Raw genomic sequence first — 25381 nt, forward strand, 5'->3', positions numbered from 1 at the left:
TTGCCTGTCTGACCTTTCCCACTATAATGAACTCCAAGGTCTCAGTTTTTATTTTATTTTATTTTAAAGACAGGGTTTCACCATGTTGGTCAGGATAGTCTTGAACTCCCGACCTCAGGTGATTCGCCCGCCTTGGCCTCCAAAGTGCTTGGATTCCAAGTGTGAGCCACCACGCCCAGCCCTCAGTGATATAAGAGGTTTGGGTTGTATTGTGCAGTGCTTGACATAATGGGACTACTAGGCTTGGGGATTCTTTTATGAGAATTTCATTGTGACAACAATAGTTTTAGTCCCAGTCCCTTCATAGTTGGAAGCATAATGTTCCTGAACCCTGCACTCCTAGATATAGACAAATATTTCTTCTTCCAAAGCAGTAAAGAGGTCTAGATGAGCTGCTGGCCATTTGGGGGTAAGGGAGGCGTTTGAGGGCACTGGGTCAAGGGGTAATACGGGTATTTCTAGGAGCTACCAAAGGCTGGCTGCTGAGCTCTTGAACAGGGCTGACTGGTCGGGGGGCCTTCAGGGCCCAGACCAAATGGCGAACCCGCCGCTGCTGCTGCAGCCAATAGAGCATCTCCACTTTGTCGCTCTTCATCTTGTCCAGGTAGCGCCGCCCCTTGAAGATCACTGGCTCACCAAAGATTGACTCAATCTCCTCCAGGAGGGAAGCCAAAGAAGACTCCATTAAGTTGAGCTTCCTGTGGAGATGCCTTCGGATCTGATTCTCCTCCACGAAGTGACTGGAGCTCAAGTTGGTTTTTTTGAAGAAGCGGTTGGGGTTGGAAGCTCGTCCCTCAAACCACTCTAGTCTCGCTAGCAATGCCTCCCGCAGCTGAATGGGCTTCAGGGCCTGCTCCCAGGCATTCACCAATGAAGGCAGCTGTCTCAGACGGGCTTTGGAGCTGTACTTAATGGCCATGTCCACTTGGTCTTTGTCGGGGACCTCAAGCACATACCACAGTTGTTGCAGACGCTTCTGTAGGCTCAGGATTTTGTGTGATTCTTCCAGGTGGGGGGTTTTCCCAGCTCCTAGCCTGTGCTTTAGCACAGTGTTCCAATCCCACTCTCCTGGCACAAAGTCTGGTTCTTCATCTTCTAGCAATGGGTGAGGGTGCTGAATCTCTAGGGACTCACTGACAGGGGCCACAGTCTCCCCAGGAACCTCTTCTTCATACATTTGAAAAATGACATGAAGGAAATCTGTTTCGTGGTTGGTAAGGTACTTGAAGTAGTCATCCACGGACAAGGTGGTTTTCCACCCATTCATCGAGGGCTTGTTTTTGGTAGCTTGGGGTGATGGGAAGGGGGACACCTTCCCAGCATCAGACTGTAAAGTGTTTTCTCCTTGGGAGTAATGTCCAACCAGCTCAGGGTTGATGATTCGAGACTGATTTTCTTGACGCAGAAAGGCTGAGGACAGGAAGGTCGACCAGTCTTTATCTGCTGCAGGCTCAACTAGGGGCCCTTGATCAAAATGTAAGTGGTCAGCAGAGACCCGGCTCATCAACTCCTTATAGACCTCCCTGATACTGCCAACGAAGTTATCAATATCCATTTTTTCAATGTCTTTAGGATCCAGTTCACCAACCAGATGGTTATATAGGGCTCCAGCCCCCTCAACGTGGAAAGAGTCTAAAAAGTTTCTAACAGACACCTGTACGGCAGCCGCCTGGACCACGACCTCCTTTCTAAGCTTCAAAGTAATGGTCACTGGCTGTGGGTGAAGTGGAAAGGAATTGGGTGGCTGGGGGTCCCACTGCCCAGAGGTCTCTTCCTCCTGGAGGTTCCTCAGTATCTTCTCCAGCTCCTCCAGGTGATGCCCTGCAGCTGGGGGACGGGTCACAACCCCCAGGAGAGGAGGCAGGCCTGAGTCCAGTGGCGGGTAGCGAGTCCTCTCCAATTTCATGTTCTTTAACAACTGCTTCAGATCCTCAGCCACGATGTACCCAGTCAGCTCTGGTTTGCTCTCTGTAGCCAAGACCAGTGGGGTTAAGGGGCAAGATGGGAGTGGAGGAAGGCCCAACTCATCTGCCAGTCTCCAGCCCTCACGCAGGGAGGGCATGGATTGGCTTCTCCGGAGCTCGGAATAGAAAGTCGAGGGGGAAGCCCTGCTGGTAGGAGCCACAGGATAGCTGGGCAGCGACACCATCGGTGAGGAACTGATGTCGATTTCTCTCTTCTTTCCTAAGGAGGGCAGCCAGTGGAGAGGCTTTTTCCTCTTCAGCTGAGGGATGGACTTCAATTCCTTCACTGGATCCATCCTTCCTGGCTCATTGAGAAACTCTGGTGGACGACTGAGTTGGATGAGGTAATTCAGGTTGAGGTTAGAGCATTGTACTTGGGCGAAGCCAGTGCTGTGAGGCCAGGGGATAGGACAAAGCTTGAACGTTCCAGCGGGGCAGACGGGGCGCAGCTTGTCCACACCTCCAGAGGCCTGCTCTGCCTTCAGCAGGGCCTGGAAGTCGGCGAGCAGGCCACGGTAGACGTTGGGACTAGTGAGGAAGAGTGTGCAGTCCCTGGCGAGGCTGGCGGCCAACCGGGTAAGGGTGGCCGATTCAGTGAAGACCCCTCTGGAGGTCGACATGGTCACCAGCAGGTGCAGGTAGCGCAGGAAGAGCTGCTCGCTGCTCAGCAGCACGTAGGCCTCGAGACGCTTCCGGAGCTTCAGGTTGTTCTTGTGGCTCAGATTAAGTTCGGCGGGCGGCTCCCGCCAGCTGCACTTCAGCTCATCCAGGATGACCCTGATGAGACGTAGTCGGGTTTCAGGAGGCACAGGAGCTGACATCCCGCTGCTGGCCAGCAGCTTGGCCACCTGGCTGCATAGCGACGCCACCGTCAGTTTCGCGAGAGGGAAGGACTGCAGAATCCGGCCCTCCTGTCGGGGGCGCTTCTGAGGCTCTGGGGACGTCGCCTTAGTGGGGAAGAGAGACAACGGACGCAGCAATCGGTGGTAAAACCGCTGGAGCTCCTCGGGCTTTGCGGGCTCCATCTCAGCGCCGGCGGCAGCAGCCGTAGGTGAACAGAAAGCCGAGTGGTTACTAAGGCAACCAGGGACCCGACAGCCCGAGTGCGCCTGCGCGGCCGCTACCCTTTGACAGACAGGGGCAGGGCCTCGCGCGCGCGCAAGCATTAGGAGGCGGAGCTAAGGAGTGGCTTTCGGGGCTCCTTCCCCGCGACAGAGCGTTGGTTGGCACTCCTGCGCCGGAGCCGCTGTGCGTCTCGAGCTGGTGACTGGGTCCAGAATGGCTTCGGACTCGGGGACCCAGGGGACCCTCTGCACGGTGAGGGTCGAGGCTTCCTGTAGAGCCTCGCCAGGCAGAGAGCCTTGGCCCTTGGGGTGATTGTTACCTTGGGAAGAGGGGATGGAGTGGGCACCTGGGTTGGGGCCTGGGGCCACGGGGTGAAACTAGGGTGAGAGGGTAGCAGAGGGCCTGCGTGAGTGTTGGGGAGGTGACACCATGGTCCTGGAATGCTCATGAGTGATCATGAAGAAGGTGCTTGAAGAAGGGTTATGTGAGGTTTGTTCCCAGGCCCAGGGGGTGGTCATAGGGTAGGTGGTGAAACAAGGTCATACCAAGGCGCTTCACCAGTGATCATCCGTTGGTCCATGCCTCCCTTGCAGTTGGAGTTCGCGGTGCAGATGACTTGTCAGAGCTGTGTGGATGCGGTTCGGAAGTCCCTGCAAGGGGTGGCAGGTAAGAACAGGGTAAAATTTTCTGCGGACAGTCAAGAGGCCTCTGGGAGGGACCAGGTGAATCTATTAGTTGAACCCTACTCCCATTTTACAGATGCAGAAACCGAACCCCCGAGAGTGGAGGGAATGTTCTGAGTCACACACAGACCTGGAGGCAGAGCCTAGAGTACAGCTCTCCAGCTTGCTCTGTGACAGGCTCTAACTGCTTGTCTGGCAGTCCTGAACCTCCTGTGCCCCCGGAGACTGAGGAGTTAGACTGAGGGAGTTCCTTGGAAAACAGGCAGTTCCTGCTTGGGCAACACCATAGTGTTGACAAAGTGAACAGTAGTGCTGGCCCTTTGCCATCCTGGGTGGCTTCTGGTTCTTAAAAGGTCAGCTGCTCTGGAGGTGACCTGGCATAATTAGAAATATCTGGAAAGGTAGAGCCACCAGTATGGCTCTGGGAACTGGCTTCCTTTGATTCTGTTAAGTGTTCATCCCGGCCTGGCTCAGTGGCTCACACCTGTAACCCCAGCACTTCGGGACGCTGAGCTGGGTGGACTGCTCAAGTCCAGGAGTTTGAGACCAGCCTGAGCAACATGGCAAAAACCTTTCTCTACAAAATACACACAAATTAGTTGGGCATGGTGGCATGCTCCTGTAGTCCCAGCTACTGGGGAGGCTGAGGGAGGAGGATCACTTGAGCCCAGGAGGTCAAGGCTGCAGTGAGTTGCGATTGTGCCACTGCACTCCAGACTGGGTGACAGAGTGAGAACCTGTCTCAAAAAAAAAAAAAAAATGTACCCAGTCATTCGGCAGGTATGGACCAGATACTAGGGCTTTTTAGGGAGAAGAGTTCACAGGGGTATCAGGCACATCCCTTGCACTCAGGTGGAAATGAGCATGCAAGCACTGCCTGGACGGTGTTCACAGAACACTTCGTGGAAAGAGCAATTCTGAGAGAGAATGAGATGAGATGGCTTCTGAAGCTGGTAGTGGTGGACTCTGTATAGTGGTTATAGTGGTTAGGGGCATGAGCTCTAGAGTTCAGACCCCCTCTTTGACACTTAATGGCACTAAGACTTCATGCATGTAACTTTTTGTGTCTCTGTTTCTTCAGTGTTCAATGGGGGATGATAATAGAAGCTACTCTGGAGGATTTTCCTGAAGAGTAACCAATACAAGAAAAGCACTTAGAAAAGTCTTTGACATGTAGTAATAGCCCAATAAATCCTAGGGGATTTTGAGAGGAAGGGCTTACAGGTGGTGATCTGGTTGGAGGGAGGCTGGAGGGGATAATGTTGAAGCTGGGTTTGCTTAGACGATGTGTTTTGGGTAGTGCATGAGCCCTCCACTTCCTGTAAAACTCGCCTGCCAGGAGAGCAGACAGCTGGCCTTTTTCTTGGATCCAGGACAGTTTTCAGCCCTCAGAATGTTTTTAAGGCACCAGATAAAGACTTCTGGTGACTGTGTTGTTTGGCCTTCTGTTCTCTCCCTCACTGGGCTCTGAGCCAACCAAGGCTGGGCCTGGCCATGTTCCGAGGTCTACCAGTCAAGGATCAAATTGAATGGCTGCTTAGCTAAGGAACCTGCCTCCCTCTTGGCTCAGACTCAGTCAAGAATTCAGGAGGTGCATAGTGACAAGGGGCTTCCCAGTTCAGGAGGAGGGAATCAGCTCTTCTCTGGAGACCCCAGGGTCTGGGAACTCCCCTATGCTGAGGCCTGTCATCAGGACATCTTATCTTCTGTGTGTCTAAAACATAATCAGGCCTCCACACTGCTCCAGGGCACCAGCCTCTCCCCAGCCATGTACGAACCTCATCCTTTGATGGGTCCCCCATTGCTTCTGTTGTCCCCTCTAATAGGTTTGCACATAAAAGCCAGTGTGATTTATTTTATTTTATTTTTATTTTTGAGATGGAATCTTGCTCTGTCATCCAGGATGGAATGCTATGGTGCGATCTTGGCTCACTGCAACCTTCACCTCCGAGGTTCAAGCGATTCTTCTGCCTCAGCCTCCCAAGTAGCTAGGATTACAGGGATCCACCACCACATCTAACTAGCTAATTTTTGTATTTTTAGTAGAGATGGAGTTTCACCATGTTGGCCAGGCTGGTCTCCATCTCTTGACCTTGTGATCTGCCCACCTCAGCCTCCCAAAGTGCTGGGATTATAGGCATGAGCTATTGTGCACAGCCTTTTTTTTTTGAGACAGGGTCTCACTCTGCTCTGTTGTCCAGGCTGAAGTGCAGTGGCACATCTCCACTTACTGCAACCTCCGCCTTCCAGGTTCAAGTGATTCTCATGTGTCAGCCACCCAAGTAGCTGGGATTACAGGAGTATGCCACCATGCTGGCTAATTTTTTGTATTTTTACTAAAGACGGGGTTATGCCATGCTGGCAAGGCTGATATCAAACTCCTGGCCTCATGTGATTCACCTGCCTCTACCTCCCAAAGTGCTGGGCTTACCGGCTTGAGCCACCACACCTGGCCATCTGACAACTGAGTTTTGAACTTGACCCTTGTGAACCTCACAGAGCTCTTGCCCTCACAGAGCTGACAGCCTAGGAGTGAAACAGAGGCTTGTAGTCAGTGCAGTGTGAATTACAGGAAGGGGAGCATGAGCTGCTACAGGACCACAAGGGGTGTGGTCCTAACCCAGCCTGGAGCCTAGGGGCTGCTTCCTAGGGTGAGCAGAATCTCTGGGTTAAGTGCTGGACTCTGGAGCTAGGCTGCATGGGCAGAGGACCAGTTGCACGACTTTGAGCAAGTTTCCTCATCTTTCTGTGCCTCAGTTTTCTCGTCTGTCAAATAGGGATAATTGTACCTAACTCTCAGGCTTAGTAAAAGTACCAAATATGTTAAGACAGGTCAAACACAGGCCTTGCTCACAGTCTGTGCCCAGTAAATGTCAACTCTACTGATGATGGCTATAGTACCTCCCTTTTATGTGTGTAACGGGTTTATTAAGATATAAATGATAGGTTTTGCACAGTGACTCACATCTGTAATCACAGAACTTTGGAAGGCTGAGGCGGGCAGATCACTTGAGGTCAGGAGTTTGAGACCAGCTGGCCAACATGGTGAAACCCCATCTCTACTAAAAATACAAAAATTAGCTAGTTAGATGTGGTGGTGGATCCCTGTAATCCTAGCTGGGCATGGTGGCACACGCCAGTAGTCCTAGCTACTTGGGAGGCTGAGGAAGAATTGCTTGAACCTAGGAGGCAGAGACTGCAGCGAGCTGAGATCACACCACTGCACTCCAGTCTAGGTGACAAAGCAAGACTCTGTTTCAAAAAAAAAAAAAAAGATATAATCCATGATTTTTACTATAAAAATCACCCATTTAGGCCAGGTGTTGTGGCTCATCCCTGTAATCCCAGCACTTTGGGAGGCTGAGGTGGGCAGATAACCTGAGCTCAAGAGTTTGACACCAGCCTGGGCAACATGATGAAACCCCGTCTCTACTAAAAATACAAAAAATTAGCCGGGTGTGGTGCCGCACACCTGTAGTTAGTACCTGTTACTTTGGAGGCTGAGGCAGAAGAATCGCTTGAACCCAGGAGGCAGAGGTTGCAGTGAGCTGAGATTGCTCCATTGCACTCCAGCCTGGCTGACAGAGCAAGACTCCGTCTTAAAAATAAATAAATAAATACATCACCCATTTAAAGGATATAGTTCAGCTGTTTGTAGGACATTCAGAGTTGTGCAACCATCTCTCCACTGTTAGGTTTACATTTTCATCACTTGATAAGTAAGTCCTAGGCAGGAGCTGGGCATGATGGCTCATCCCTGGAATCTCTTTGGGAGGCTGAGGCAGGAGCATCACTTGAGGTCAGGAGTTCCAGACTAGCCTGGCCAACATGATGAAACCCTGTCTCTACTAAAAATACAAAAATTAGCTGGGCATGGTGGCATGTGCCTATAGTCCCAGCTACTTGCGAGACTGAGACGTGAGAACCAAGGAGGCGGAGATTGCAGTGAGCCAAGATTGCACCACTGTGCTCCATCCTGGAGGATAGAGCAAGATTCTGTTTCCAAAAAAAATAAAATCCTAAGCCAGGCATGGTAGTTCACACCTCTAATCCCAACACTTTGGGAGGCCCAGGCGGGAAGATCTCTTGAGGCCAGAAGTTTGAGACCAGCCTGGGAAACAAATTGAGACCCCACATCTACAAATTTTTTTTTTTTTTTTTGAGACGGAGTTTCGCTGTTGTTACCCAGACTGGAGTGCAATGGCATGATCTCGGCTCACTGCAACCTCCGCCTTCTGGGTTCAAGCAATTCTCCTGCCTCAGCCTCCCGAGTAGCTGGGACTACAGGCGCACACCACCATGCCCAGCTAATTTTTGTATTTTTAGTAGAGACAGGGTTTCACCTCGTTGAGCCACTGCGCCTGGCTTTACAAATTTTTTTTTTACAAAAGAAATCCCGAGGCTGGGCACGATGGGTCACACTTACAATCCCAGCTCTTTGGGAAGCCTAGGATGGTGGAACTTGAGGTCAGGAGTTCAAGACCAGCCTGGCCAACATGGTGAAACCCCATTTCTACTATAGATACAAAAAAATTAGCTAGACGTGGTGGTGGGCACCTGTAATCCCAGCTACTCAGTAGGCTGAGGCAGGGGAATCCCTTGAACCCAGGAGGCGGAGGTTGCAGTGAGCAGAGATTGCGCCACTACACTCCAGCCTGGGCAACAAGAGCAAGACACCATCTCAAAAAAAAAAAAAAATTTTTTTTTTTGACTGGGTGCAGTGGCTCACATCTGTAATCCTAACACTTTGGGAGGCCAAAGCAGGCGGATCACCTGAGGCCAGGGGTTTGAGACCAGCCTGGCCAACATGGTGAAACCCCATCTCTACTAAAACTACAAAAATTAGCTGCGTGTGGTGGTGCATGACTGTAATCCCAGCTACTTGGGAGGCTGAGGCAGGAGAACTGCTTGAACCCGGGAGGTAGAGGTTGCAGTGAGCCAAGATTGCACCATTGCACTCCAGCCTGAGCAACAGAGTGAGACTCTGCCTCAAAAAAAAAAAAAAAAAAAATTTAAGCTATCTCCTACAGGAAGAGTATTTTCTGTCTCCGTTCTAGATGTCTCTATTTTAGACATCTTACGTACAGGCATTATATAATATATGTGGCTTTTGTGACTGCCTTTCACGTAACATAATGTTTCAGGGTCCATCCGTGTTGCAGCATGTATCAGCATTTAATTCCTTTTTTTTTTTTCAGATGGAGTCTTGCTCTATTTCCAGGCTGGAGTACAGTGGCACAATCTCAGCTCCCTGCAGCCTCCACCTCCTGGGTTCAAGCAATTCTTCCACCTCAGCCTCCCGAGTAGCTGGGACCACAGGTGCATGCCACCACGCCCGGCTAATTTTTGTATTTTTAGTAGTGATGGGGTTTCACCATGGTCAGGATGGTCTCGATCTCTTGACCTCGTGATCCACCCACCTCAGCCTTCTAAAGTGCTGGGATTACAGGCATGAGCCACTGCGCCAGGCAGCATTTCATTCTTGAATAGTATTTCATTGTATGGATACCACATTTTATCTGTTCATTAGTTGATTGGCATTTGGGTTATTTAGACCTTATGGCTATTGTGAATAATGCTGCTAGGGATAGCCCACTTAAAAAACACCATTTTAAAAAGAATTATGTATGTTTTGGCCGGGTATGGTAGCTCACACCTGTAATCCCAGCACTTTGGGAGGCCGAGGCTGGCAGATCACAAGGTCAAGAGATTGAGACCATCCTGGCCAACATGGAAACTCCGTATCTACTAAAAATACAAAAATTAGCTGGGCATGGTGGCACGTGCCTGTAGTCCCAGCTACTCGGGAGGCTGAGGCAGGAGAATCGCTTGAACCTGGAAGGCAGAGGTTGCAGTGAGCTGAGATCATGCCACTGCACTCCAGCCTGGGTGACAGAGCAAGACTCTGTCTCAAAAAAAAAATTATGTATGTTTTGAAAGTTATAAATAATGCCTGGCATGTATTAGAACTCACAGAAATCCTTAGGGCAAGGGGTATTATCCTTATTTATATGAGAAGCAGCAGACTCAGAGCGAAGAGGCTTACTAAAGGTACACAGTTGCAAGGTAGCTTGCCTCTGGCCATGGGAAGGTTGGTGGATATGGGGATGGAGAATCGCTGTCTGTTTCTCTGTTCTCTGCTGCCAGCAGTGGGTGCCAGCCTCTGTCGTCCTCTTCCCTCTCTCTCCCGCCAGGTGTCCAGGATGTGGAGGTGCACTTGGAGAACCAGATGGTCTTGGTACACACCACTCTGCCCAGCCAGGAGGTGCAGGCTCTCCTGGAAGGCACGGGGCGGCAGGCAGTACTCAAGGGCATGGGCAGCGGCCAGTTGCGTGAGTGACCACTATGGCTTTGGCCTTGGCCTTTCTGGGAGGGAGGTGGCTCAGAGCTGGTACAAATCTAACCATAGGAGTCTGGGGCTCTGGGTTGCAGTGGCTTTGAGAAAGGTATGAAAATTATGAAGATGTGTGCTGGGTGAGGTGGCAAGGCAGCCCAAGTGTTTTAATACCTTGCAGAGAATCTGGGGGCAGCAGTAGCCATCCTGGGGGGGCCTGGCACTGTGCAGGGGGTGGTGCGCTTCCTACAGCTGACCCCTGAGCACTGCCTCATCGAGGGAACTATTGACGGACTGGAGCCTGGGCTGCATGGACTCCATGTCCATCAGTACGGGGACCTCACAAAGAACTGCAACAGGTGAGTAGTCTAAAGTCTCTCCAGTAGCATCCTCAGCTACACATTTTCACACCTGGCCTTCATGAATACCCATTGAGGCACATATACACAGGCACAACCTCCAAATGTGGAAACTGAGCCTCAAAGAGGTTAAATGACTTGCCAAAGGTCCAGAGCAGGTAAAAGGTAGAGTTGGGATTTGAGTCAAGATCTGACCTTGGCTGGGTGCAGTGTCTCATGGCTGTAATCCAAGCACTTTAGGAGGCTGAGGCAGGCAGATCACCTGATGTCAAGAGGTCAGGACCAGCCTGGCGAACATGGTGAAACCGCATCTCTACTAAAAATAAAAAAAATTAGCTGGGCACAGTGGCACATGGCTATAATCCCAGGTACTCAGGAGGCTGAGGCAGTAGAATCGCTTGAACTCAGGAGGCAGAGGTTGTGATGAGTCAAGATTGCACCACTGTGCAAAATTCCATCTAACAAAAAAAATATATCTGAACTTGAAGTCCTGCTTGTAACCACCTTACTGTCTCTGAGATGGAAGGGAACTCCTGGACACAGGAAAGGAAGGGTCCCCATGCCATGGTATTTGTCCTGCTGTGATATAACTAGTTGTTTACTTATCTGTGACTCCCCTGAAGCTTATTGAGGACAGGTACCATGTCTGATTCCTTTTGGTGCCCTCTGCCCAAAGCCCAGCACAGAGTAGGCCAGCTTGTTGAACAAATGGATGAAGCAAATACAGATAGATGAGACGGTAGGACACCTGGCCTGTGACCTGCTTTCCTGACCACCTGTTTCCTTTCTTTCTTAGCTGTGGGGACCACTTTAACCCTGATGGAACATCTCATGGGGGCCCCCAGGACTCTGACCGGGTACGTGTCTGGGTCTGGGCTTGGGTTGCGCTGAGAGAGAACCCCAGGTCACAGAGGCAGGACAGGCAGCTCTTGGGATTTTTATTTTTATTTTGTTTTTTGAGTCTCACTTTGTTGCCAGGCTGGAGTGCAGTGGTGCAATCTCAGCTCTCTGCAACCTCCGCCTCCCGGGTTCAAGGGATCCTTCTGCCTCAGCCTCCCAAGTAGCTGGGATTACAGGCATCCACCACCACACTCAGCTAATTTTTGCATTTTTAGTAGAGACAGGGTTTCAACATGTTGGCCAGGATGGTCTCGATCTCCTGACCTGTGATTCACCTGCCTTGGCCTCCCAAAGTGCTAGAATTACAGGCGTGAGCCACTGCATCTGGCCTTTTTTTTTTTGAGACGGAGTTTCTCCCTTGTTGCCCAGGCTGGAGTGCAATGGTGAGATCGAGGCTCACCACAACCTCCGCCTCCCGGGTTCAAGCAATTCTGCCTCAGACTCCCGAGTAGCTGGGATTACAGGCATGTGCCACAGTGCCCGGCTAATTTTGTATTTTTAGTAGAGACAGGGTTTCTCTATGTTGGTCAAGCTGGTCTCAGATGATCAGCCCGCCTCAGCCTCCCAAAGTGCTGGTATTACAGGTGTGAGCCACCGTGCCTGGCCTGCTCTTGGGATCTTAACAGTGGGATTCTTTTTGGTGGAGTCTTTTCCTCTCACTTTATTTTGTTCAGTTTGAAAACATTTGTTGACACTTCCTGTGATCAAGGCCCAGGGGATACAATAGATTACAGCCCCAGTTCCTGACCCTAGGAGCTCACAGTCTTTGGGGGAGATCACTGAATTCCATGGTTTCTGGGCAGCGAGATAAACCTTGCAGGAGCCTGCAAGAGACCCTGGAGCCCAGAGTGAACACTTCATCTGCCTGAGGGGCAGAGGCAGTGGGAGGAAGTGAAAATACAGAAGTTGAGGGTTTTACGTAAATAGAAAAGGCTGTCCCTGGTGCTATCTACCACCCCTAGTCCTAGAATTTCATTTTTCAGCAGAGAATCTTCTCCCAGTCTTTAGGGAACTGTGTGCGCCTTAATGATGTTTGCCTTGTCTGAGTACTAGTTGTACTGTTAGTTAATTATTTGATTTTTAAATTTTATTTTATTTTTTGAAATGGAGTATCATTCTTCTTGCCCAGGCTGGAATGCAGTGTCGTGGTCCCGGCTCACTGCGACCTCTGCCTCCCGAGTTCAAGTGATTCTCCTGCCTTGGCCTCCCTAGTAGCTGGGACTACAGGTGCACACCACCACACCTGGCTAATTTTTGTATTTTTAGTAGAGACACGGTTTCACCAGGTTGGCCAGACAGTCTTGACCTCCTGATCTCAAGTGATCTGCCCACCTGGGCCTCCCAAAGTGCTGGGATTATAAGAATAAGCCACTGTGCCCGGCTCTGACTGTGCTATTTTCTTTCTTTCTTTCTTTTTTTTTTTGAGATGGAGTTTTGTTCTTTTCACCACAGCTGGAGTGCAGTGGCACGATCTCCACCCACTACAACCTCCATCTCCCTGGTTCAAGCAATTCTCCTGCCTCATCCTCCCGAGTAGCTGGGATTACAGGTGCCCACCACCACACCCAGCTAATTTTTTTATTTTTGGTAGAGAAAGGGTTTTGCTGTGTTGGTTAGTCTGGTCTCAAACTCCTAACCTCAGGTGATCTACCTGCCTTGGCCTCCCAAAGTGCTGGTATTACAGGCATGAGCCACCACACCTGGCTGTGACTGCTATTTTCTATCTTGATGGGTCTGCAACTTTGTGCCACAAAACAAATGAAACCATGATACATGTTTCTTTCTTTTTTTTTTTTTTTTGGAGATGGAGTTTCGCTCTTGTTACCCAGGCTGGAGTGCAATGGCGCGATCTCGGCTCACCGCAACCTCCGCCTCCTGGGTTCAGGCAATTCTCCTGCCTCAGCCTCCCAAGTAGCTGGGATTACAGGCGCGCACCACCACGCCCAGCTAATTTTTTGTATTTTTAGTAGAGATGGGGTTTCACCATGTTGACCAGGATGGTCTCAATCTCTTAACCTCGTGATCCACCCACCTCGGCCTCCCAAAGTGCTGGGATTACAGGCTTGAGCCACCGCGCCTGGCCGGATACATGTTTCTTAATGTAACTGATTTTTTGGACTTTTAACAGTTCTATCAGTCACCTATCATGCTTTTCCTTTCTTCTCTTTCTTCCTTTTCCTTCCTTCTTTCCTTTTCTTTCTTTTCTTTTTTGAGACAGGGTCTCACTCTGTTGCCCATCCTGGAGTGCAGTGGTGTGATCATGGCTCACTACAGTCTTGAACTCGTGGATTCAAGCAATCCTCCCACCTCACCTTCCTGATAGCTGGGACCACAAGCATATACCACCATGTCCAGCTAATTTTTTTTTTTTTTTGGTAGAAATAGGGTCTCACTATATTTCTCAGGCTGGTCTCAAACTGCTGGGCTCAAGTGGTCCTCCCACCTTGGCCTCCAAAAGTGTTAGGATTACAGGCATGGTCTTGAACTCCTGACCTCAAGTGATCCACCTGCCTTGGCCTCCCAAAGTGTTGGGATTACAGGTGTGAGCCACCAGGCTCAGACACTCTGTCACATTTCTAATGGTCAAAAGTTTTTACTCCCTGCCCTGGGAAATCGGAGAGGCATTTCTGTAGAGTCCATTGCATAGTGTCATGCTTATGCTCAGTGAATTAGTAATCTGCTGCTGCAACCACTTGATTTCCAAAGTTAGGAGTTTAAAACAACAAACATTATGGGGCGGAGCGTGGAGAAAAACAAATAAACAAACAAACAAACAAACATTCACTGTCTTTGGGGCAGGAATTTGTGTGTGACTTAGCTGCGTGCCTGCAGCTCAGGGTCTCTCTCAGGGCTGCAGTCATCTCAGGGCTCCAGGTGGGGAGAATCTACTTCCAAGTTTGCTCATGTTGCTGTTGGCAGGCCCTGGGTCCTCCCTGGCTGTTGGCCAGAAACATCAGCTCTTTGCCACATGGCAGTTCTCTCCCTAGGGCCGCTCACAACACAGCAGTTGGCTTCCCTCAGAGTGAATGAGTGAGAGAGAGAGAAAGGGCATCCAAGACTCAAGCCACATTCTTTTTGTAACCTAATCTTAGAAGTGACACTAGGTCCAGCCCACACACAAGGGAGGTGCATCATAGAGGCCTTTCACCTCCTGCAGCCTTGAAAGATGACAGGCAGGAAGTAGGCAGGTGGAGAGGCTGAGAGTGGGAATGATAGGCCCAGCAAAAGAAACTGCCAAGGCAAAGCCCTGGAGGCATGGATTGGCAGGGACTGAGTATTTCTGAAGGGCAGGAGACTGCCTTGTGACCTGTGTTTTCTTCTGGGCCCCAGGTGGGGTAGCAAATCAGAAGGGGCTGGCATCAGTAGCTGTACCTCACCTAACCCCTTAATATAGATGGGGAAGAACTGAGCAGGAGCTGAGCGGCCAAGGCCACAGTGACTGGCAAGTTACTATTGGGTTTCAGCATCTGCTTTTCCCAGATAGAAGAGAATTCCATCTGGGAATTTATATCCAAGCTTGGTTGTCCCTTGCACATCTCCTTTCTTTTTTCTTTTTATTTATTTTTTTAAGATGGGGTTTCACCATGTTGGTCAGGCAGGTCTTGAACCCCCGACCTCAGGTAATCTGCCCACCTTGGCCTCCAAAGTGGCTGGATTACAGGTGTGAGCCACCACGCCCAGCCGCACATCTCCTAACTGATCTCTAAGCTCCCTTCTGTTCTCACCCCGCTCTAGTCCTTCCTTTTCATAGACTGTACTAGAAGGATTGTTCTGAAGCCTGGAGTAACCAGGCCATGCCCTTACCTGAAACCTATCTTGGCTCCCAGTGCCTGAGAGTACAAGCTGGGCCTAGCTTCTTGGTGTGGACATTCAGTGCCCCACCCCCACCCTTGGCCTATTGCCTCCTGCTGTGTACTGAGGGAAGATCCTGGAAAGGCTGCCTCTCCTTGACCCGCTGCTGGGTCATGCCTCTAGCCACACTGTGCAGGCTGCCTGCTTTGCCCAGTCCCTAAAACACTCCTCAGGCCAGGCATGGTGGCTCATGCCTGTAATCCCAGCACTTTGGGAGGCCAAGGCAAGTGGATCACTTGAGGTCAGGAGTTCGAGACCAGCGTGGCTAATATGGTTAAACCCTGTCTCTACTAAAAATACAAAAATTAAACAAGGTGTGATGGTTCATGCCTATAATCCCAGCACTTTGGGAGGCCAAGGTGGGTGGGTCACGTGAGGTCCAGAGATCAGCCTGACCAACATGGTGAAACTTTGTCTCTATTAAAAATACAAAAGTTAGCTGGGTGTTAGGGCATGCATCTCTAGTCCCAGCTACTCAGGAGGCTGAGACAGCAGAATCTCTTGAACCTGGGAGGTGGAGGTTGCAGTGAGCCCAAATCATGCCACTGAACTCCAGCCTGGTCAACAGTAAGATTCTGTTTCAAAAAAATAAAAAATACAAATACAAAAACTAGCTGGGCATGGCGGAGCGCACACCTGTAATCCCATAATCCCAGCTACTCAGGAGGCTGATGCAGGAGAATTGCTGATCCAGGAAGCAGAGGTTGCATGAGCCAAGATTGCACCATTGCACTCCAGCCTGGGCATCGCAGTGAGATTCCATATCAAAACAAAAAACAAAAAGCCACTCTTCAGGGCTCTGTATCACCTCCCCCTCCTTCATCTTTCTACTATTCAAGTCCCCAACATAGGGCGTAGCAAAAAGTACCAGGGGCAGGCAGCAGATGTCCCTCTGGAAAACGAGATAAAGGAGAACTGCCGCTTCTTCCTGCCCTTCAGTTCGTGGCACAGTGAGATGCCCGGTTACTCAGCAGCACGGTCGTGGGAGCCTACCCACATTAGCACAGGCGCTTGTTTCTGCCCTAAATGTCAGGTTGAGGACGCAGATGCGGGTATCTGTGGCTCACCAGTAAGGCCTGGTCACCCCAAACACACCAACTGTTGTATTCACCTTGTGTCTCATGACGCCTAATTTGTTCTGTATCTGTTCTGGGTCCCTTGAGGATGGTGACCCTGCATACTCCCGCCATTCCTGGTAGAGTGTGCCTGACCTAGGAGGTGCTCATTGGTGTGTTATGACAATTTTTATTACCTTCAAGGGTGAAGGAGGGCAGAGCCAGCTTCTAGGGGCCAGGACAGGCCCTCTGCCCCTTGCGTTTCCTTCTGTTGCTGGAATCTGGGAGTCAGGGAAATGACATAGGCTATAATCGTCAGGGAAGCCAAGCTTGACCAACTTATCCCTATGGGAATTAAAGACAGCCAAGGGCTCATAGAGCCATCAGGAAGCTGGAGAACTGGACTAACTGGAGGCTGAGAAGCAGAGCTGGGCAATGGCCTCACAGGAAAAACAGTCTGGTCCAAAGGGATGACTGCACAGGGAGGGGAATCTTTCACCGGCTCTTTTCAGCCCACTGTTAGTCTGCCTAGGATTTTGGTTTCAGGGAGGAAGTGACCACTTTCTATTTCCAGAGAGAGCCAAGGGGACCTTGCCTGCCCAGTCCTTGGAGAGCTCAGATTCTACCAGACTGGTACCCACAGGAGGAAATGGGTATTTTGGGGAAGCAGGAAGAGGCATCAGAATCATGAAGTCAGAAGATAGTAGTTTGGCACCACATGGCATACACCCCCTATACACACACTGGGTCTCATTCCAGCACCGTGGAGACCTGGGCAATGTCTGCGCTGATGCTGATGGCCGTGCCATCTTCAGGATGGAGGATAGGCAGCTGAAGGTAAGGTGGAAAAGAAGGTGGGCACCCTTCCTAACAGGGTCCATTGTCTGAGGCTGTCGTCTCCCCTCACAGGTGTGGGATGTGATTGGCCGCAGCCTGATTATTGATGAGGGAGAAGATGACCTGGGCCGGGGAGGCCATCCCTTATCCAAGATCACAGGGAACTCTGGGGAGAGGTGAGTGGTGTCAGCCCCTGCAGGAGACTATGCTCTGCGGATGGTGCATGAGGAGCCCAGGGGTGGAGGTGTAAACAAGTACCCACTCCTAACCACACATTCTTCTGCAGGTTGGCCTGCGGCATCATCGCACGCTCCGCTGGCCTCTTCCAGAACCCCAAGCAGATCTGCTCCTGCGACGGCCTCACCATCTGGGAGGAGCGAGGCCGGCCCATCGCTGGCAAGGGCCGAAAGGAGTCAGTCCAGACCCCTGCTCACCTTTGAGCAGGGCCTCGCCTTGGCTCTGTTGCTGTCCTCCAGGGCAAGCACTTTCCACTTCCAGAGGGGACCAGAGGGAACTTGCCTGCCTAGTCTTTGGAAAGCTCAGTACAAGGCAGGAGCTACTGCTATTTCCCTTGGCAAATGAAAGTTTTATTTTCATATGGAACTTGGTGTTTTGTGCTTGTCTCCATGTCCCGTATGGGCTTGGTGAACACAGCTCTGCCTCTGCCCTTTGCAGGGCCAGCCCTTAGCATTGGAGCCAAACAAACCTGAATTCAAACCCATACACACACTGAGGTCCCCATCTTCCTCCGTGGAGCCATCATGAAGAGCCACCACAGTCAGATTTCTGTTTGTGGCCTGCCCTCTCCCCTCACTATGGCTGATTGGAACCAGAATGGACACCTGACCTGTGGTGGCCGGTGCTTTTCCTGAGGAATCAGAGCAGATCCAGCTTCAGTTTCTTCCTGTGGTTGGACCCATAACATGGGAATATGGGAACTTTGGGTGGCCCTCTTCTCCCTGACTTACTGACTGAGTATCAGAAAAAGCCAGTCAGCTAAGGAGGAAGGATGAGGCAGAAAGAACCTAAGAGTTGCTGGAGAATCCCAGTCACTCTGGAGTCCCTCCTCTGGGCCTTTCCTGAGGTCAGCTGCCTCCTGCCCCAAGTTTAAAGAGATGTTCCTGTATCCTCCTAATGCATCACCCTGTTAAAATAATCTGGTTTGGATGGGTGTGGTGGCTCACATCTATAATCCCAGCACTTTGGGAGGCCGAGGCGGGTGGATCATGAGGTCAAGAGATGAGACCATCCTGGTCAACAAGGTGAAACCCCGTCTCTACTAAAAATACAAAAAATTAGCTGGGCATGGTGGTGCGCACCTGTAGTGCCAGCTACTCGGGAGGCTGAGGCAGGAGAATTGCTTGAACCCAGAAGGTGGAAGTTGCGGTGAGCCGAGATTGTGCCATTGCACTCCAATCTGGGTAACAACAGGGAAACTACATCTCAAAAAAAATTAAAAAAAAATCTGGTTTGAGGCCGGGCTTACACCTGTAATCCCAGTATTTCAGAAGGCCAAGGCAGAAGGATCCCTTGAGCCCAGGAGTTTGAGACCAGCTCAGGCAACAGAGTAAGACCTTGTCTCTACAAAAATAATTTTTTAATTAGCTGGGTGTGGTGGTGCTGCTTGTGATCCTGGCTACTTGGGAGGCTGAGGTGGGAGGCTTGCTTGAGCCTGGGAGGTGAAGGCTGCAGTGACCTGTGATTGCACCACTGTACTCCAACCTGGGCAACAGAGCTCAACTCCGTCTCAAAAACAAAACCAAACAAACACCTGACTTGATTTCTTTTAGTTATAAGTAAAAACCATTAATTAGGCAGGTCGGGCCCGGTGGCTCATGCCTGTAATCCCAGCACTTTGGGAGGCAGAGGCAGGCAGATCACCTGAAGTCAAGAGTTCGAGACCAGCCTGGCTAACATAGTGAGACCCCATCTCTACTAAAAATACAAAAATTAGCTGGGTGTGGTGACAGGCACCTGTAATCCCATCTACTCAGGAGGCTGAAGCAGTAGAATCTCCACCCGGGAGGCGGAGGTTGCAGTGAGCCGAGATCACACCACTGCACTCTGGCCTGGGCAACAGAGCAAGAATCCATCTCAAAAAAACTATTAATTATTAACTATTAACTATTAAATGAAGTGCTTAGCACAGAGCCTGGCACACAAAGTTAAGGGAGCAGCAGCTGTGATTCTAAGGCTGCATGGGACCCTTGGAGGCAGCCTTAGCAAAGGTCCCCTTTCCTATGGATGGATAGACTGCTAACCAGAGAACAGTTTGTGGGACCTTGGGTTCAGAGTCTCCCTACTCATCTATTCTGTCCCTGTTCCCCACTCCCATGGGGTGGCTTGCTTGTCCTTGACAAAGCTGCTTTTATAACACAGTGAGCTGACAGACTACAAACTTTGCCCTTATGCTGCGTGCTTGGAACCAGGTGGGTGGTTTCACAGTTAGTTGTCCTTGGATTCCAGGCAGAGCCCCTGGCTCTGCTCCCATTCCCCAGGCCCTGCCTCTTTTCCCTTTGAAGGCTATGGGTTCCACCTCTAGCCTCAACCCTTGGACTCTGCTCTTTCTGGCCAAGCCTATGCTGGTCGTTTTCCAGCTCCTCATGGTTGCTAGGAGCCAAACCCTTTTAAGCCCAGGCTCAGGCTGTCTTTCCCTACTTCCAGGTCATTGCAGAAACTCATCCTGGATTCTGCCCACAGCTAACCCCTAACAACCTCTCATCTCCATTCTGGAATGATACCTGGGTTTTAATCTTTTTAAGGCTAACCAATTCAGCATGACACCACTCTATTAACCTCTTTTTTCCCCCCTTTTTGTGAGACAGAGTTTTACTCTGTTGCCCAGGCTAGAGTGCAGTGGCGCAATCAAGACTGATTGCAGGCTAGAGCTCAGTGGCTCACGCCTATAATCCCAACACTTTGGGAGGCTTAAGTGGGTGGATCACTTGAGGTCAGGAATTGGAGACCAGCCTGGCCAACATGGCGAAACTCCATCTCTACTAAAAATACAAAAATTATCCAGGTGTAGTGGCACGTGTCTGTAATCCCAGCAATTTAGGAGGCTGAGGCATGAGAATCGCTTGAACCCAGGAGGCAGATGTTGCAGTGAGCTGAGATCACACCACTGCACCCCAGCCTGGGTGACAGAGTGAGACTCCCATCTCTTATTATTATTATTATTATTATTATTTTCTGAGACGGAGTTTCGCTCTTTGTTACCCAGGCTGGAGTGCAATGGTGCAATCTCGGCTCACTGCAACCTCCGCCTCCTGTGTTCAGGCAATTCTCCTGCCTCAGCCTCCCGAGTAGCTGGGATTACAGGCACGCGCCACCATGCCCAGCTAATTTTTTGTATTTTTAGTAGAGACGGGGTTTCACCATGTTGACCAGGATGGTCTCGATCTCTTGACCTCGTGATCCACCCGCCTTGGCCTCCCAAAGTGCTGGGATTACAGGCTTGAGCCACTGCGCCCAGCTATTTTTATTTTTTCTTTAGAGATGGGGTTTTACCATGTTGGTCAGGCTGGTCTTGAACTCCCAACCTCAGGTGATCTGCCCACCTTGGACTCCAAAGTGCTTGGATTACAGGCGTGAGCCACCATGCTCTGCCAAGAGACTCACATCTCAAAAAAAAAAAAAAGAGTTCAACATCTTCATTAGGTTTTCTTCTGAACTTCTGGCTGTGTGGTTTTTCAAGGTTTTTTTTTTTTTCTTTCTTTCTTTCTTTAAAAAAAATAAATAAGACAGGGTTTCACCATGTTGGCCAGGCCGGTCTTGGAACTCCTGACATCAGGTGATCCACCCCCCTCAGCCTCCCAAAGTACTGAGATTACAGGTGTGAGCCACCATGCCCAGCCTTCAAGATTTATTTTTAAATCACAACACTGCTCTGGGCCGGGCGGTGAAATACAATACAAAAAAATTAGCTAGAAAAAAATACAAAAAAATTAGCTAGGCATGGTGGCGCGTCCTGTAATCCCAGCTACTCAGGAGGCTGAGGCAGGAGAATTGTCTGAACCCAGGAGGCGGAGGTTGCGGTGAGCCGAGATCGCGCCATTGCACTCCAGCCTGGGTAACGAGCGAAACTCCGTCTCAAAAAAAAAAACTTTTGGCCAGGCTCAGTGGCTCACACCTGTAATCCCAGCATCCCGAGGCGGGCAGATCACCTCAAGTCAGGAGTTCAAAATCAGCCTGACCAACATGGAGAAACCCTGTCTCTACTAAAAATACAAAAAATTAGGCCGGGCGCGGTGGCTCATGCCTATAATCCCAGCACTTTGGGAGGCTGAGGTGGGTGGATCACGAGGTCAACAGATCAAGACCATCTTGGTCAACAAGGTGAAACCCCGTCTCTACTAAAAATACAAAAATTAGCTGGGCATGGTGGTGTGTGCCTGTAGTCCCAGCTACTCAGGAGGCTGAGGCAGGAGAATTGCTTGAACCCAGGAGGCGGAGGTTTCGGTGAGCCGAGATCGTGCCATTGCACTCCAGTCTGGGTAACAACAGCGAAACTCTGTCTCAAAAAACAAAAAAAATATACAAAAAATTAGCCAGCCATGGTGGCACATGCCTGTAATCCCAACTACTTGGGAGGCTGAGGCAGAAGAATCATTTGAACTTGGAAGGCAGAGGTTGCGGTGAACCGAAATTGCACCATTACACTCCAGTCTGGGAAACAAGAGTGAAACTCCGTCTCAAAAAAAAAAAAAAAACAAAATTAATCACTAGCGAATATCTATATGGTTCCTCTTATACAGTACTATTATGTTCCAGGCTCTGTTATAAACACTTTAAATGCATAATTTATGTAATCCTCATGACAATACCGCAAGGTAAGTACTGTTATTATCCCTTGTGACAGATGAGGAAACTAAAGCACAGAATGGTTTTGTACCTTGACCAAGGTCACACAGCTGGGAACATGATCCAGACCCAGACCCAAGTGGTCTGACTCCAACTCCAATTGCTTTTAACAATTAATTGGTTCCCAAGTATGGAAAGCAAGATTTGTTTAAGTAGAAATCTTCTAGAAAAAGGCAATAGATAGCTATTAAAATAAAGGCTGAGTATGATGGATCACGCCTGTAATCTCAACACTTTGGGAGGCTGAGGCAGGCAGATCACCTGAGGTCAGGAATTTGAGATCACCTGGCCAACATGGTGAAATCCAGTCTCTACTAAAAAAACAAAAATTAGCCAGGTGTGGTGGCAGGCACCTGTAATTGCAGCTACTTGGAAGGCTGAGGTATGGGAAGCACTTGGACCCAGGAGTCAGAGGTTGCAGTGAGCCGATATCATGCCACTGCACTCCAGCTCTTGCACAGAGCAAGACTTCATCTCAAAAATAAGATAAAAATTGTTCGCTGGTTGTGTTTCCTCATTCCTGTAATCCCAGCACTTTGGGCAGCTGAGGCAGGTGGATCACCTGAGGTCAGGAGTTTGAGACCAGCCTGGCCAACATGGTGAAACCCTATCTCTATCAAAAATACAAAAATTTCCATACGCAATGGTTCATGCCTGTAATCCCAGCACTTTGGGAGGCCAAGGCGGGCGGATCACTTGAGGTGAAAAGTTAGAGACCAGCCTGGCCAACGCTGCAAAACCCCGTCTCTAGTAAAAATATAAAAAATTAGCCAGCTGTGGTAGTGAGCACTTGTAATCCCAGCTACTCAGGAGACTGAGGCAGGAGAATTGCTTGAACCGGGAGGTGGAGGTTGCAGTAAGCCAAGATCATGCCACTACACTTCAGCCTGGGCAACAGAGCCAGACTCCGTCTCAAAAAAAAAAAAATACAAAAATTAGGCCAGGCATGGTGGTTCACGCCTGTAATCCCAGCATTTTGGGAGACTGAGGCAGGCAGATCATGAGGTCAGGAGTTCGAGACCAGCCTAACCAACATGGTAAAACCCCAACTCTACTAAAAATACAACAAGTAGCTGGGCATGGTGGCACACGCCTGTAATGCTAGCTACTCAGGAGGCTGAGGCAGAAGAATTGCTTGAATCCAGAAGGTGGAGGTTGCAGTGAGCCAAGATCGTGCCACTGCACTCCAGCCTGGGTGTCAGAGTGAGACTCTGTCTCCAAATTAATTAATTAAGAGGTTGGGCATGGTGGCAGGCAGCTGTAATCCCAGCTACTCCAGAGGCTGAGGCAAGAGAATAACTTGAACCCCAGAGGCAGAGGTTGTAGTGAGCTGAGATGGCACCACTGCCGTTCAGCCTGGGCAACAGAGTGAAACTCCATCCCAAAAAACAGGAACAACAAAAACATAAAAATTGTTCATTGTAAACCCTCACATGGTTTCTGTGAACTTGTTTCCTCAGTGGCCATAAACATCCAGCCTCATTATCCTTTTGTAAGGGACCTCCTGGGATTTTTGCTCTTTGCTCCCTGGGGCTCTCTCTCTTACCCCTTCCCATTTTCGGTTCTGCCTGGGATTCCATTCTGTGGGTGTGTGGATTTTTAAAGAACCTTATGTTTTCCCAAGTCAGAGATCTAAGTTGGATCCTGGCCAAGGGGCCCAGTTAAAGTCTATCTTCAGAGCAGTGACAGACCTTTGCCCTTGGAATGCTGGCTACCAGATTTCTTGATTTGGACCCAGTGATACTAATTTTAAACTTCTGGCTTCCAGAATTGTGAGATGGGTTCTTGGAAAATATAGGTTGTTTCCAAAGGGCCCTGTAGTGTGAAAGGTGAGTACAATTCGGCTTCTGGAAAGCCTTCTCCCGGTTCTTCCTCTTCATCTTCCCTAACCTCTCCACCATAGTGGCTCTAAGTGAGGACCCCTGTTGTTCCTGGGCTGGAGTATGAGCATCACCTGGAAACCTGTTTGAAATGCAAATTCTGGGACTTCACTCCAAATCAACTGAGTCAGAAACTAGGGGGGTAAAGCCTAGAAATCTGTTTTGTTGTTGAGATGGAGTCTCAATCTGTTGTCCAGGCTGCAGTGCAGTGGTGCAATCTCTGCTCACTGCAACCTCTGCCTTCTAGTGTCAAGTGATTCTCCTGCCTCAATCTCCATCTCAAAATAAAAAAGACTGAGTTTTGCTATATTGGCCAGGCTGGTCTCGATCTCATGCTCATGGCCTCAATTGACTGACCCACCTCAGCCTCGCAAAGTGCTGGGATTACAGGCTTGAGCCACTGCTCCCAGTCTGTATTTGCTTTTTTAAAAAATTACTAGGCCAAATGCAGTGGCTCACGCCTGTAATCTCAGCATTTTGGGAGGCTGAGGCAGGCAGATCACAAGGTCAGGAGTTCAAGACAACCCTGACTAGTATGGTGAAACCCTGTCTCTACTAAAAATATACAAAAATCAGCCAGCCTGGCATGCACCTGAAATCCCACCTACTCAGGAGGCTGAGACAGGAGAAGTGCTTGAACCCAGGAGGTGGAGGTTGCAGTGAGCTGAGATCCCACCACTGCACTCCAGCCTGGGTGACAGAGAGAGACTGTCTCAAAAAAAAGTTACTGTGGTAGGCTGATAATGACCCCAAATTTAGCAGGTCCTAATCTCTGGAATCTATAAATGTTACCTTATTTGGAAAAACAGTTTTTACAAATGTGATTCAATTAAGATTTTGATTTGGGGAGATTATTCTGAATTTCCTGGATTGGCCCCAAATGCAAGCACATATATCCTTAAAAGAAGAAGACAGCCAGGTGCAGTGGTTCACACCTGTAATTCCAGCACTTTGTGAGACCAAGGCAGGTGGAATACAATGTCAGGAGATTGAGAACATCCTGGCTAACTCGGTGAAACCCCATCTCTACTAAAAATAAAAAAAATTAGCTGGGTGTGGTGGCGTGTGCCTGTAGTCCCAGCTACTCAGGATGCTGAGGCCGGAGAATTGCTTGAAACCAGCAGGCAGAGGTTACAGTGAGCCGAGATCACACCATTGCACTCTAGCCTGGGTGACAGAGTGAGACTCCATCTCAAAAGAAAAAAAAAAAAAAGGCAGAGGGAAATTTGACACCAATCAAATTTTGGCAATGGGAATACAGCAGAGAGAGAGAGATTTGAGATGCTAGTCTTCAAGACTGGAGTGATAGGCCCACAAGCTAAGAAATGCTAGGAGATGCCAAAAGCTGGAAGAGGCAAGAAACAGATTCTGCCTCAGAGTCTCTGGTGGAAGCATGTCATTGTCTACACCTTGATTTTGGCACAGTCATACTAATTTTGGATTTCTGGCTTCCAGAATTGTGAGGAAATAAGTTTCTATGGCCATGTGTGGTAGCTCATGCCAGTAATCCCAGCACTCTGGGAGACCAAGTGGATCACCTGAGATCGGGAGTTTGAGACCAGCCTGTCCAACATGGTAAAACCCCATTT

At 49.7% G+C, this 25381-nt stretch overlaps 2 protein-coding genes across 2 annotated transcripts; one reads left to right on the top strand and one right to left on the bottom strand.

Annotated features, from left to right (window-relative positions):
* Window positions 1-329: 329 nt before the first annotated feature.
* On the bottom strand, window positions 330-3040 carry CCDC87 (coiled-coil domain containing 87). The gene is given in 2 exon segments (XM_035263412.3): window positions 330-516; window positions 518-3040. Coding segments are annotated over 2 exon segments (2523 nt in total). The 5' UTR covers window positions 2990-3040; the 3' UTR covers window positions 330-465.
* A 202-nt stretch (window positions 3041-3242) lies between these two features.
* On the top strand, window positions 3243-17489 carry CCS (copper chaperone for superoxide dismutase). Its single transcript, NM_001185042.1, is given in 8 exon segments — window positions 3243-3281; window positions 3623-3695; window positions 9907-10044; window positions 10228-10405; window positions 11202-11262; window positions 16972-17049; window positions 17122-17225; window positions 17336-17489. Coding segments are annotated over 8 exon segments (825 nt in total).
* Window positions 17490-25381: the final 7892 nt, after the last annotated feature.

The sequence above is a fragment of the Callithrix jacchus genome, chromosome 10 (assembly GCF_049354715.1).
Source record: "Callithrix jacchus isolate 240 chromosome 10, calJac240_pri, whole genome shotgun sequence".
Lineage (NCBI taxonomy): Eukaryota > Metazoa > Chordata > Mammalia > Primates > Cebidae > Callithrix > Callithrix jacchus.